Genomic DNA, 14,412 nt, shown 5'->3' with positions numbered 1-14,412 from the left:
AGAGTGAATAAAATAGAACCTGAAAACAGATAAATTAAAAAAAAAATCAAAACATTTCAGGAATGCCTGGTACATCTTTAACATTGCAATTAGTAAGGCAAAAAAAGTTTAAAAGACCGAAGTCATGTGTAACAATGGAATAAGACATAAAAAAACATCCTTTGTGCACTACATGAGAAAGAACTTGGGCTTTTTTTTTTTTCATTTTAAATCATTGCAAATGTAATATGATTAATACTATTCAACATTAAAATATAACAAAATAGATTAGGAAAAGCACTGAAGAATTTTAAACAGCTGTGTCTGTTGCAAAACACTATCCGTCTATGTTTAAAAGCCTGAAAAGTTACATGTTCATTTGGCAGAAATCATCTTCTCCAACATGGTTCAAAGCAAATGAATTAAGCTCCTCTAGAAATTGATTTAAAGCAAAAAACTAATCTTTCACTGATTTCCAACACAGGCCCCACACAGCTCCTGTCAAAACTTGCTACGATTTAGTAACTTCGCTTCTGCTCAGACTAGAAGATATTAACTAGAAGATATTAACTATAAGGCACAACTACAATTTAAAATTCTTTCTTTCCCAAACACGACTTTTGAAATATTAGAGCTTCCAGCTCATTCATAGGGGCTGGCACAGTAATCTATTGCAGCTTCAGGACAACAGCAATATTCCTGCCCTGTAGTAATCAATCCTGAAAAAGAGCCACTTCTGGACTCCTAGGGGAAGATGGGAAGAGCAGCACTACGTTGTTTTGTTTTCTAAATCCTACCCATTTACTTAAATTGTACCAAAAGGCTGAAGATGCAGCCAGAACATTTTACCTGACTTCTCTGAGAATAATCTCTCTATGTAGAGATGTTCTTGAACTTGTCATAGTTCAGTAAAAACGCTCAAAAAGAAGAAGAATCAAAGGGAAACCTAACAAGTCACTGGTCACCCAATCTATTTACATACCTCATTTTGGTTACAGAATAAAGACAAAATAGTTTACTCCAAATTATTTTAAACTGGCCTTAATTCTCCCTCCCTGGCCCAACATGCAATAAAGTCACCATGGGAGTTACCTCAGGTCTATAATAGAACAGCTACTTTCAAATTCCAATCCGTCGCATTCCTCATAAATTTTATTGGCCGTTTCAGGTGAATCACATTCTACAACTGCATAGAAGTATTTCAGTCGCTTAAACTGATACTCCCTCAGTTTTTCCCTATAAAGCCTGCAAAAGTAGAAAATACCACAATCAAGTGAGCTGGCTTTAACAACTTGTCATTTGAAAAATATTTTAATTCAACTGATTAAAAATACACACCATTCAAACACTCTCCTAATCTTATAATAAGATTAGTTATTGAACAGCATGAAGTTCCACCAGTATCTATTCAGTTTTACTCAAGCAAAAAGACTAACTCACACAGTTTTATTAAGTGTTCACATTCTATACCTGACTCTGCTTCCCACGGGCATTGTAAAGTTAGAGCAGGGCATAGAATGGCATATTTGTATCCCTCTGTGCAGACCACGGAAAGCAGTATCAAGTTGTCTGCAATTATCCCAGCTCCTCACAAGGCTGATGAAAAGGATGTTCATACAGAACAAAGAGTATGTGTTAAGAGAAATCAGGGAACTGTAAGGACAGGGCTGCAGATGCTTACACTAGAAAGAGGCAGCATAAGAGTGATGAGTGGTACGGATGAGGAAAGGAATCAGGATACTAACTTGGGTAGCCCAGGTGGTGGTGGTGGCATAGAAGATGACAGCAAGAGAAAAAGAAAAGCAGAAAAGAGGTTGAGAAGCAGCTAAATTGGTGGATGGATAAAGCAGAGGTCGTAGGGCTGAGGTCCTGTCCTGTAAAGGGTACATACACAGGTACCACTGAGGTATCTCTGGGACATCTGGATTTGTTTGTTGTATTCCAGATGCTCTAGAGCCCACTGAGCAGTAAATCTAATGCTTCAGGATGCACCTTGATGCACACAGTGAAGCTGACTTCAGAATGCAATGTAAGCTAACCATACACTTCTCTGATGCACTAGAGACTCTCTTCAAAGGGATCTGCACTGATTTTAGAAGCATTCAGTTTTTCCAAATATAAGGCAGTCCAGCGGGACATACGATAAAAAAGTGGCCCCAGTCAGGCTGCCAAACATCTGGAAATTCTGGAAAAATATAAAAGCAAAACCTCTCGAGTTCCATACAGACAGACTTTCAAGTGGAACCAAAGAGGAAGAAATAAAAAAAAAAAATAAAGACGTGCCTGAAGAAGCCTGGACAATTGCAGGCCTGATGAGTTCGGCTCAGCAAGCCAGGGCTGCTGCTGGTGGCATTCAAGAAATCTCAGTCTGGGAATTCTTGGCCTAAGTTAAGATCTCTGTTGATTGTGCAGATAAAAATTTTGACAGTAAGCAACAAAGGGAGTTTGCTGCATGAATAGCAATTTGTAGAGGAGAAACAATTTGTATGTTCAGCCTTCCACACATTTGTTCCATTTATTATTCCAATGAGCTACATAAGAAAAATTTTGAACTGGCTTATCAGCAAGAAAACCTTCTCAAGTTCCAGCATAACGCATTTACTCTATGCACTGCCAATGAATGAGGGTCGGCTGTAAAGTGTCGCTTAAAAAGAGCTATAGAATCAAGGCATCCACAAGAGACTTCATCATACAAACTTCTGGAAATCAGAATTGATCAGGATTTTCATGGAGAATTAGACATATTTAATCTCTCATTTGAAGGTAAAGTTAATACCCGTCATTCTCCGTGGTATTCTCTGGAAGATCGAATAGTTCCACAGGTCCTTTTTGTTCTTCCTCTTTCAATCTCTCTTTTCCAAACTCTGAAGGATAAATCTACAAATACAACACCACAGAAGTAAATTTTTAACTGCACCAACTAAGAAAAAATATCTCACTTTAAACTTTATCTTTTTTCTCTAAAACCAGTAAAGGGATTATCTAATACTCTCTTCATCTTAATTTACAGAAAAGAGAGTAGAATAAAGAAACCACCTGTTTGGAATTGGAATATTTTGAGACAGATGAAGAACAACAGGAATCCTGACTTTGTTCATTTCACTGTGGCCCTTTTCAGAAAGGGGTATTAGACCAACATTTCTCACAAAGCTAGAGGCAGACACTAAAAATGGACAAATATAACTTAACTGACAAGAATTTAACCAGTTTATTAATAAACTCAAAAGTGGTGAGAAACAACAAGTCTTGTGCAATGATAAAATGGGTTGGAAAGCATTTAGAAATGGTCAGGTTTAAGGTTGGTTTATCTCCCACAAAAACTAGTGAAAATCAAACACAGCCAAGCAAATCCAGTCTCTCCCTACTAGCACTTAGAGCCAACCTCATAAAAACGGGAAGTTAACATCTTCGGGATCCAACTCCGCCACATACCTGCCCACTGCTGAAAAGCAGCACGTGTTTATTTCTAACACAGCAAGTTAAATTGCAACATAGTTCCTCATTCATCACGTTAATATCTCTTTTGCTTCTTCTACAGAAATGTCTGTCTTTGTTCTTATTTTGTAGTCTTTTTTTGTTGTTGTGTTTTTTTTACAGAAAAAGCCACTACTCCTTTTAGAAATCAGGTCTTACCTTAACAGAAAATACTGTTCCTCCTTTGGGTGTGAAAGAATTAAATAGAGCCAGCAAATCCTTAGCCTTCAACCTGTCCCAATCCATATTACAAACTGCCAATCTACTTGTAATCTGAACAGAGAGGGGGGGAAAAAAAAAAAAAAAGACAAAGTTCATAGGTTTAATTCCTGACTCCTATAGGGAATATACAATTCTCTAGCAGCTAGCCCTGGTAAAAATCAAAGTCAGCAACAAACTCTACTGAAATATAAAAGAAGCATTTTCCTCAAGACTTTGCATTACTTAAACTAGCAAGAGTCAGAAGCAGCAACCGCTGGAGGAGATAAAACAGACGTAAACAGTGAAGCACCACAGAACAGACTGCACCAATCACAGATTTAGGACTGCAGTTACGACATCAGCACTAAGGATTTTGTTCTCATCACACAGCTAAGTCACAACAGCAGTTGGCATTACAGCACTGGAACAGCACTAGAGTACTGTGATTTCTTACACACTGAATGTCCTCCGTTTTAAAGTCCTACTTCACTGTCTAATGATTTCTTGAAGCATGAGATAAAACACTAGATTTTAAAAAAGTGAAAAAATTCAGTAGTGAACAAAAGCAGTAATATTTAAATTCTAGAATTTCTGAAAAGCTCAATTCTGTTTGCTCTTTCACCTATAGACAGCTTATCTATCCACCAGTGAAAACTGCCAGTCTTTCACTCTCAGCCAATTTCATCGTCACTTGCATTCTGTAACTAAAAGGCTAAAAAACCTTTACAAAAAATAATTTCATAAACAGTTTCGTAGATGAAAGTCTACAATGAACTCATAACAGTGTAGGCTTCTGACTTTGTCACGCAGCAGCTTTTCACAGGCAGAAGCATCGTTACCTCATCTCCACGAGGGGCATCTTTATCCAGCTCACGCCATGAGTGCTCTATCTCCGGCTCCTTTGGAAACAGTTCATTCAAATCCTCATCGTCATCTGAGCTTGTTTCAATGTTCCCTATGCCTCTAGCTAGATCAGGCCCAGCATCACTTTCTTCATCATCTTCTGAATCACTGTCATCTTCACCTGTTTCCCCATCGTCTTCTGACTCCTCTTCCTCACCTGTTTCCCCATCATCTTCTGGCTCCTCTTCCTCACCTGTTTCCCCATCATCTTCTGGCTCCGCACACTCAAAATCATCATTTGCAGAAATCTCTTCCTCTAATTCACTTGTACTGATATCACGTTGATCACAGGTGTCTGTGCATACAGTCACTGAAAGATAAACATTAGGTATCCACTTTTATGTCGTAATTACATACGATCCTTTCCAAAGAGGAAAAGCCTTGGGTTTTCTTCATACAGATTTACAGAACCCCTGACAGGTACAACAGTGCAGGAACAAATTACATCCAGCAAGTGCAAATCATGTAAATCCTCAGTATTGGCTCTTCAGCTTGTCTAATCTATTGCTCTTTAGGCCAACAATTGGATAATCAATCTCAAACTGAGAAAATGTTCTTCTGTCATCCCATTTTTATATACAGAATCAACAGAAATTGATTTCAATTTCATCAGACAGAAATTAGATTTCAATAATGTGGGCTATAAGCATGCACAAGCAACATAAAGAAAGTTTTTATTCAAGTCACTTGCTCTCTCTAATGCCCTCTTACATTAATGCCCTCCTTAATGCTTTAACAAGTGCAGAAACGTTCATGGTATCACACCTTGTATTTGCTATTCAGTTTGACAAATGAAGTAGTATAGACACTACTACACATATTACTTCTCTAATTAAACAAAATAATTTTTTTTTAATGGCTGATCTTGTGAAAGATTTTCCATGGATAAAACAAAAGCAAGAACATCCAAGTAAACATAGCCAAATTCTAGCTGTTATTTGAACAACTAACCTGATTCTTTTATTTTTCCTCCTAGGGAACCGTCCCTCCTGGAAGCTTTAACTGATTTGGTATCACTTGGTTGTGAAGACTTTTGCTTGTTTTGAATTGAAATTGATCTTCCTCCTGATGCATCTCCCTGCTTGCTCTCCCCTTTGCGTAAAAGGCCCTTGTTTCCCCGAGAGCGGTCGATTCCTGTTGCAGTTTTCTCAGAGTCCTCTTTCAAGCTGAATTTAGATGCACCTTTTTGTCCTTCATTTTTAAAGCCACCTAGTTTTGTCGTTGCTTCACATGTTTGGTCCACCCCTTGTTTGGTTATTTTGCTCTCCTCCCTAGAGAGACCATCAGCAAGTAGCTTTGCAGAATCTACTTCTCCTTTGGGTTTAGCTTTTTTCTTCTTCTTTTTTTTCTTTTCAGTACGTTCTTTACTATCATTTTCCGAAAGATCAGAGTCAGATTCTGACAAGGCATAAAATTTCCTGAGGTTCTCTGTAGAAGTGTAGTTAACAGGGCGACCTCTTTTATCCACCGTATATTTCAGCTTAAACTTCTTGTCATAAAACATAGCTCGGAACCGTTTGTCGATCTTGATTTTACGTTCTTTTTCTGGTATCTCCCAAAATCTGGGATCCCTAGCAACGCAGCTAAACCGCTCATCGTTCAGTATTTCCTCTTGGGATGACATTTTTGACGCTGTTGAAGACTTGGACATCTATGATACTGGGGGAAAAAAACAACACTTCTGATTAATAATAATAATAAAAAAATATTGAGAGATTTAAACACATAATGGAAAAAAATTAAGGAATTAAGCAAAGCTAGATTCCTACCCTCTACCTAAAAAGTTGTTTCCACAAGCACATACAGCAACTCAAACGCATCACAAATAACCCTGTAACTACCACAGTCTTGACCACAGACCTGGGCCTCCTCCGGTAACGGACACGCAGCTATACGGACCGCACCGGCTGCAGACACGGCCTTAAGCGATCCCCTATGGATCCCGAACAGGACCTCAAGCAGCTCCGCTGCCAGCCACACCTCGGCCTTGTCTCTCCTACAGCACGAGGATATTCCGCGCTTCAAAGCGCCACTTCGGGACGAAGCCAGCAAGAGCGCGAGCGCTCCCGGCCAGCTCAGGCCCACCTCACTGGCGGCTCCAGCGCGGGCAGAGGCTCAGCGCGGCCCAACCGCAGCACCTCAGCCTTCCCCGCGGCGCCCGCTGCCCTGCGCCGCGCCGGCCGCGGCACCCCGCTCCCTCCGCCCCGGCGGGAGGCCCCGCTCACCGACCGCCGCCGCCTGCCAGCGCGGAGCTCCTCACTCACGCCGAGACCCGCGGCCACTTCCGACGGCTCGACGGCGGCCGCGGGAGGACACACCGCTCCCAGCCAACCGCGCGGCGCGAGCGGCGGAAGGCTGGCGGCGGGGCGGCAGCGCGCATGCGCGGAGGGGACGAGGGGCGGGGCGGCTCCGGGGGTGGTGTTTCCCGCGCCCGAGGCGATGCGTGCGACGGGCGCGATGGCGGGAGCCCTGAGGGGGCTGTCGGCTCCGGGCTGCCGCCGGCTCTGGGCTCTGTCGAGAGGGTCCGTGGCCGCCGCCGCCTCGTCCGGGCCGGGCGCGCTGAGCCCGTTCGACCGGCGGCTGAAGCGGAAGCAGAAGAACTGGGCGGCGCTGCAGGCCGAGCCCGCCAAGTGCGACTACCTGCGGGAGGAGGTGGGGGCGGCGGCCCGGGGCGGCCCGCGGCGGCCCCCTCGGCAAGGTGGGGGAGGCGCCGCCGAGGCGCGAACCGGGCGGGACTGCCGGGGGCTGGGCGCTGCCCCGCGCCGCTGACCCGCCGGCTTTCCCCCCTTCAGGTCGGCCGCAGGATGGCGGACAGGGTGTTCGACATCCCCAGGTGAGGCGCGCCGCTCCACAGCCCGCACACCGCCCGGGGCCGAGGGGACGCGGTCCGGGGCCGCGGCCCTCGGGAGGGAGCGCGGCCTGTGGGCGTCGTTCCCGTGGCGGTGCCCACGGAAGGGCGCTCGGCGTGGCTGGTTGGGAAAGACGTCTGGAAATTGACAGATAAAACTTAATGTAGTCTAAAACTTGAAATGGTTTTAAGTCCTGATGATGTTTGACGTTGCTAAACTTATTCTCTAGAACGTTTCCTCTTGCTTTGGATGTTGGCTCTGGAAGAGGTTACATAGCTCAACACTTAACCAAGGTACTGGCTCTTCGCGCTTAAAAGTGCTTAAAATAAGTATGTATTTATTTCTCTGTTTTCCAATAGAGCTCTATTATGGCTTAAGAGAGCCTTCTGAATCTTGAGGTAAATCCCGCCGTGCTCCCCCACCCCTCCATATCTTATCGTGCAGGTGGTTACTCCGTACTAGCACCGAAGACAGAGAAATGGCGGTGCAAGGGAAGCTGGGAAGCCGTCTGTTGTAGACGGTTCAGATCTTTGCATGGCCTTTAGTCCTGAGCAGGGATATGCATGTTTTTCACTCAATCTGTTGGGCACACTTAGTTGTTGAAGAGAAGTATGACGCTTTTCAGTAGTGAACAGTTTACCCTTCATGAACTGTGCTATAACTACTTAAATTGACTGTTAATCCATGGTTTATATTTGGCTGAACTTATTCCTAGAAAACGCAGAATGTGTTTTCCTTTACTACTTCTACCTTAGCTCTTCTCCCTGGGAGCAATTACTAAGTACTATGTTGGGAGAAAAATATGCTTTTTGCCTTATATGAAGTTTTTATCAAGTATTGAAGAGATTCCTTCTAACTTATAAATATGTGTAAGCATTCCAGAAAATTGCTAACCTTAACTTATAAAACAACTTAAATATTTGATAGATTTTTTTAAATTTTGTTTCAGGAAACCATTGAAAAACTTATTCAAGTTGATATTGCAGAGAATGCTTTAGTAAGTAGCTTTTTGAATGCTAATGTTCTTCAATTCCGCAATACCGAAAAGCAAAAGAAGTGAGTTCATTATGTTCTTTTTCTTCTAACCCAACATTAGAAAAATGCTGCAGAATCTGAAATCCCTACGGTCAGTGTTGTAGCTGATGAGGAATTCCTTCCCTTCAGAGAAGACACCTTTGATCTTGTTCTTAGCAGCTTAAGGTAGGCTTTAATTATTTACATTTTATGTTTTGGTTAAAAATGTTAAATAACGTTCTTTTCAGGGTAACTTTAAAAAAAAAAAGAACGTTTAATAGTCCATTAAACAGCAATTAGAAATGTACTTGCATAATTAATATGAGTGTGCAACAGGAAAAACTGCTGTCCTGGTGATTCTTCCTGGTTGGTTTGTTTGTTTTTCCTTCAAAACACATGTAACTTCTCTCTTTCCTATGTTTTGACAAATTAGTCTCCAGGGCTAACACCTTCTCAACTTAAGGAAAAAAAAAAGCTACTTGTATGAACTTTGCCTTTTGTTTAGTATCACTCATAGGCAGGCATTTCAGAACTTTTGCACCTTGAGGAACTAGTTAGTTTCTTTGGCTTCTGAAACATGCTTAAATAATGTAACAATTATTTGCATTCCCTAAATTTTGTTTTATATGCAATTATAAAATGTACGCTTCTGTTATTTCAGTTTACACTGGGTGAATGACCTTCCTAAAGCTTTTAGAGAGGTAAGAAACTGGTTTTTAATACTAAAAATCAACACTTAAAACTACTTGCATTCAGAGCACTCTATATTTCTAGGTCTTATTTAAAGAGGCACAGAAATAGTTTGTGTTGCACACAAGTATTTTTTTTTCAGTATTTTTAGCAGTTTGAGGAGCATCAGTTGATATTCTGCTAATTTACTGTCTCACATAAATTCTGAATAACAGTGAAACAACATGTTTATTTGATATTTTATAGTCTCAACAGCTGACATCATGGTAACTAATGTAAACTGAGGCAGTGCTATTGATTTTTATTGTGCGTTAGCTCTTACTGCTTGTAATACAAGAGTTTTCTGAATCTAACTTCTCCAGAACTGGCTTGTGGAACTTGTATTATTTTTATGTCTCAGCTATTTATTTTGTAATACAACTTTAATCAGATAAAGGCTTTTTGATTTTGAAATGAAGCAAATACCTGTTGAGGAAAGAAAACTGAAACTATTACTGAAAAAAATCTGATTTTGGATTGTTTCAGCTCCTTCCTGCAGGTGAAAATTTATTTCAAATCAGCTAACTTGGGACCAAAAGCAAGGAATATTTCAACCAATTTGCTGTTTTTTCATTTATTTCATCAGTCATTACAGTGTTATTTTATCACCCGTTGGTATGAATAGGTGTACCCTGCTGTTACAGAAATACTAAAAATAGAAATCGAAATGCCTTCAGTACTTATTTAAAAAAAAAAAAAACAACTTGGAAAGAAATATATAATTTTTTCTAGAATTTAGTGTTCTGTGGAGTGTCAAATATTTTTACTGTGGAAGTGAAAATAACTGACATGTTATAATATGTCCAACAAAGGGGAGGGAACTGAGATTCTTGGCCAACTTTCATCATTAATGCTTTGCTTGTTTCCTACTTTGGGACCACTGGCTTAGATGGAAACTTGTCTTCAACTGCTGGAATTTCTTACCTGTCAATTAAAGGCTTCTGCATTAGCATAGAAATGATAGCTTGATTAATACCCAATTAAAAACAAGTTTAAAAGATTTTTATTTGGAATCAGTAAGGTAAACTGTTTGAAGGTTTTGCTGTCTTGTTAGCTTGATTATGATATGTGGCTTTTCTGGATATCTAAACCAGTGATCATTGCCAATTCTTCAGGAAAAAAGAAAGCATGGATTTGTTGGCCTTTTCAGTAGGAAGAGGGGTAGGACTTAGTGGGCAAGAAAGCAGCCTGTCAATCTTGACTTTTGAGTCATGATATTGCTCTTCTGGCTAGTTAAAAATAAGTAGGGGTAAGCGTAGTAAGAATTGCATTACTCTGTTGTGCGCTCAGAAGTGCAGAGATCACTGCTGGAAACTGAGGCCTCCGTTTCTCTTAAATCCAGCCATGAGAAAGTATTTTTGCTGCCCTCATCTGAGAAAGTTTCTGCTTACTTTTACTATCTTAATCTACCTTGTTTTCAGAAGTAAATTAGTTGAGGTTATTGTTTTAGGAGTATCTCACTGAAAATGGTTATACCCTAGATGTCCACAGTGGTTTTCGTGTTTCTTGACAGTGAGTGTGATTTCTGGGCATTCACTCTTTCAAAAGAACAAATAGTCTCTTTTCAGACAGATTATTTATCTTGCAATGTTATCAAAAGCTTTGCTGCAGCTTGCCTTGTGGAATACAGTCAATATTAAAAATCTGTTACAACTATTATAATGGTTGCTTTTAAATTCGTTTAAATAAAAAAATGGTCGTAAGAATTTCTTGTTACATAGGCCTAATAACAAAAAAAAACCCACACTAATTTTTTTCCTATGTTGTAGATTCACCAGGTTCTTAAGCCAGATGGAGTATTCATTGGTGCAATGTTTGGGGGAGACACTCTGTATGAGCTTCGCTGCTCTTTGCAGCTAGCAGAATTGGAGAGAGAAGGGGGATTTTCTCCTCACGTGTCACCATTCACTGCTGTCTCCGATTTGGGACATCTGCTGTCGAGAGCTGGCTTCAACACCCTCACTGTGGTAATTATAAATAAAAGAATAATCAGATAGAACAATCCAGCACATCAGAGCTGCTGGTATATAAAAATACTGTTTATGAATGTATTAGTAATGTAGTGCTTCCTTCTGCATGTCGCGCACCTTGCTGAATAAACTTCTGAAATAGCCTGGGCTGCCTCTGTTCTCAGCTTTACTGTGATTAGTGAAACCACCTGAAGTGTGTCTTTGGCTAGGGCCCAGTAGAATTTGGATGGTCTTCTTGGCGAAATGTCAGAGGGTGTTAGACCTGCTTGAAAAAACTTCAGGCACTCTTGCTGTTTCTTCTAAAACCAAGAAGAAAATAATGGCATTTGAATTAAAATTTGATTGCATTTGGGCTACTAAAGAAAACTTTTTAGAAGTCTTAAGACACTATATTCTTCTGAGAACTACGCAGTTTGAACAGAAGTGGCAGATTGTGTAGTCCGTTAGCAGCTCTGGAGGCTTGCATAATGTTACTATTTTAGCTTGGTGTGCTCTAAAACTAAGCTTCTCAATTCTTTTAGGATACTGATGAAATTCAGGTCAACTATCCAGGGTTGTTTGAGGTTATGGAAGACTTGCAAGGCAAGTATATCCTCTGTGGAAACATGAATGTTTTGTGTATCGGCGATGCAGACACAGAAAGTTTCACTGTTTCTGAACTCCACATCATAGAATGGTTTGGGTTGGAAGGGACCTTTAAAAGTTATCTAGTCCAACCCTCCTGCAGGGACATCTTCAAGTAGATCAGGTTTCTCAGAGCCCTGCCCAACCTGACGTCAACATTTCAAGGGATGGGGCATCTGTATCCTCTCTGGGCAACCTGTTCCAGTGTTTCACCACCCTCATGGGGAAAAATTTCTTCCTTTAAAAAAGATAAATAAATAATAAATAAAGCTTATTGAAACAGTGAAAGCATTACTTTTTTCCTCATCTCTAGTGAGTCAGGAGGTTGTGCCTGTCAGCAAATTGGTGTTGTGAAGCAGAAAAACTGTCAGCTTCCCTTGTGTTCCCATTCTTTTTCAGCCTGTTCAGTGTAAGTGCTGACAAGCTTTGCAAGGGAGACGGAAGCATATATCCCACATACTAACTTTTCCTGCGAACCTCCCTAATTATCAGGGCATTTGAGAAACTGCTTTGGAATGAGAATAAATGGACCCTCAAATTGGAGTCGTTTTAGGAACAAAAAAAAAAAAACCCAACAATTGAGATGTTTAACATTTGAGTTGGTATTCTGATTGCATCTGTCACGGGTTGTAAAGCAGTTGTTCATGTGCAGTCAGTTGTTACTTACAGAGCAATTCAGGGCATCTTCTTACTCTGGATCAGCTGCTGGTTTTTAGAGTAATTCCTTAATGAAAAGAAAACTTTCATTCTTTGCAGAAACATTGAGATACAGTAAGGTATTAAAGAGATTAGAACGGTGGTTATTTTATTTCTTATTAAAAAATCTCTTGGGTTAGTAATTTTGATGCTTATCTTCACAAAAAGCTACGTATGAGCAGTGTGTCTGAATGAACACTACGCACTCGTGCTTTAAATCATGCTAGAAAACCTAAATGTTTGGAGACTCAGGCTGAAGTAGTAATTTGAAATCATTCCTAGCGATACAAGTTGTAAATTGCAAAGCACTGGCATTAAAAGGCTTGGATTCTTGTAGGTAAGAAACTCACCTAATTATTTGTGGTATGCTGTTCTCTCTTACAGTGAGATTGAGAGGATTCTGTACTTATTCTGGTTTAATAAAAATCTGTCATTAGTGCATGACACTTAACTCATGCCATATGCTATATCTTCTTTTTCTTAAAGCTAAAACATATTTTTAGGTATGGGGGAGAGTAATTGCTCTTGGAATAGAAAACCTCTGCTACACAGGGAGACAATGTTGGCAGCTGCTGCGATATACCGAGGTAAGTATTTGAGAGAGAATGAGTTAATCTGAAACGACATGAAGAACATATTTTCTCTGTCTTTTTCTCTGACCTCTGCGTGAAAAAAACATTCTGGTGTAGAACCAAATACCATTGTGGCACAGATATTTTTAACCTTAATTATAATGACAGGATTTGAACTATGTTGATGCAGCAGTATGAGATATTTTTATTGTCCCAAATCTTTCACCAAGAGTCATTATGATGAATATGTCATACCTAGTTCTAATGTTCTGAGAACTAAGTATTTCTTAGAACTGATGTTCTGTGTAACGTTTTTTTCTCTCCCTTCCTGCCCTAACAGAAATGTACGGAAATAGTGACGGCTCAGTACCTGCCACGTTTCAGATCTACTACATGATTGGCTGGAAATTCCATGAATCACAGGTAATGTGAAGCTCAACTATTGTCTTTTTCAAGGTACTTTTTAAATTACTGATGCTTTAAAAGCTTTTTACAAAATATTTTAACTCAAAATTAGCCTTATATATTGGTTTTTTCTTCTTCTTTTCTTAGGCAAGACCAGCGCAGAGAGGTTCTGCAACAGTTTCATTTGGAGATCTGGCAAAAATAGATGGACTTCTTTCAAGAGGAAAAAAATAGTTCTTCATGAGAAATAATAGTTATCCTGAAGCTTCTCTAAAACTTCTGATTGCAGATAGTCTTATTTTGTGATGACATTCTGAAATGATAATAATCTGCACGTAGCAGGGTTTTGGTTTTTTTTACTGCCTGTGCTACAACATCAGTTATGTAAAATGGTGTTCATTTTTTGTTTCTAGAGAAATGTTTGAGCAGTATTCTAGGCGAATACACGTTCTCCCAACTTCTGATTAAATTACTATTCTCAAATGTAATGCCTCTTCCAGCATTTCGGTATCATAGACTGCTCCAGGTATGATTTGCAAGTGTTGAGCGTATATCACCCTGCATTATTTTTTCATTATTCCGAAAGGACGGTAGATCGTAATAAAGAATGGTACTTGGTGGCAAGTGTATTTATAAGACATCCTATAAAACAAAATATCAGCCAATACACAGGTCTAAATTGTTGTGCTTTCTGTGGGTTGGAAATGATGGGTAAAAAGTTACTGTCAGTTGTTGTTTGAAATTTGAATGTTTGACTCATGTATAAGGAAATAGTCAAGTAAGTTCTGTAATATGAAAATATCTCAGGCTGCTGCCCTTCACCTGCAGCCCTCAAATTCATTTACTCTTCCTTCCACCCCCAAACCTAGAAATGTTTTGGAACAGGAATAGTAGAGCTCAGCCATAAAGATGGATGCTTCATTGTAGCTCTGACAGGATGTATGTATCACAACTTGACTCGATTTGCTGAAAGGAGCAGCAAGCAGAAGAGTCACC

General features: G+C 40.2%; 2 protein-coding genes across 4 annotated transcripts in view; one reads left to right on the top strand and one right to left on the bottom strand.

Moving 5' to 3' along the window:
• ESF1 (ESF1 nucleolar pre-rRNA processing protein) overlaps window positions 1-6,821 on the bottom strand; it is a 32,822-nt gene extending 26,001 nt beyond the window's left edge. Inside the window, exons 1-6 of one of the 3 annotated variants that reach the window (XM_086631104.1) lie at window positions 6,783-6,821; window positions 5,509-6,216; window positions 4,494-4,867; window positions 3,613-3,726; window positions 2,756-2,856; window positions 1,072-1,224 (exon numbers count right to left, since the gene is read on the bottom strand). In XM_086631104.1, coding sequence (XP_086487230.1) covers window positions 1,072-1,224; window positions 2,756-2,856; window positions 3,613-3,726; window positions 4,494-4,867; window positions 5,509-6,208 — 1,442 coding nt within the window. In that variant the 5' untranslated portion in view covers window positions 6,209-6,216; window positions 6,783-6,821. Of the gene's footprint in view, window positions 1-1,071; window positions 1,225-2,755; window positions 2,857-3,612; window positions 3,727-4,493; window positions 4,868-5,508; window positions 6,217-6,417; window positions 6,451-6,782 lie in introns of those variants that run through there. The other 2 variants (XM_086631103.1, XM_086631105.1) reach the window with 2 other exon arrangements.
• On the top strand, window positions 6,493-14,074 carry NDUFAF5 (NADH:ubiquinone oxidoreductase complex assembly factor 5). The gene is made up of 11 exons (XM_086626513.1): window positions 6,493-7,209; window positions 7,350-7,390; window positions 7,636-7,699; window positions 8,356-8,403; window positions 8,503-8,606; window positions 9,082-9,121; window positions 10,919-11,116; window positions 11,641-11,701; window positions 12,943-13,026; window positions 13,352-13,434; window positions 13,564-14,074. The coding sequence occupies exons 1-11, from the start codon at window positions 6,493-6,495 to the stop codon at window positions 13,648-13,650; spliced, it is 1,527 nt and encodes a 508-aa protein (XP_086482639.1). The 3' UTR covers window positions 13,651-14,074.
• Window positions 14,075-14,412: the final 338 nt, after the last annotated feature.

This window comes from Tauraco erythrolophus, chromosome 2, assembly GCF_009769465.1.
Source record: "Tauraco erythrolophus isolate bTauEry1 chromosome 2, bTauEry1.pri, whole genome shotgun sequence".
NCBI classification, from domain to species: domain Eukaryota; kingdom Metazoa; phylum Chordata; class Aves; order Musophagiformes; family Musophagidae; genus Tauraco; species Tauraco erythrolophus.
The sequence above is the reverse complement of the archived record's forward strand: the minus strand, read 5'-3'. Positions and strand labels throughout refer to the sequence as shown.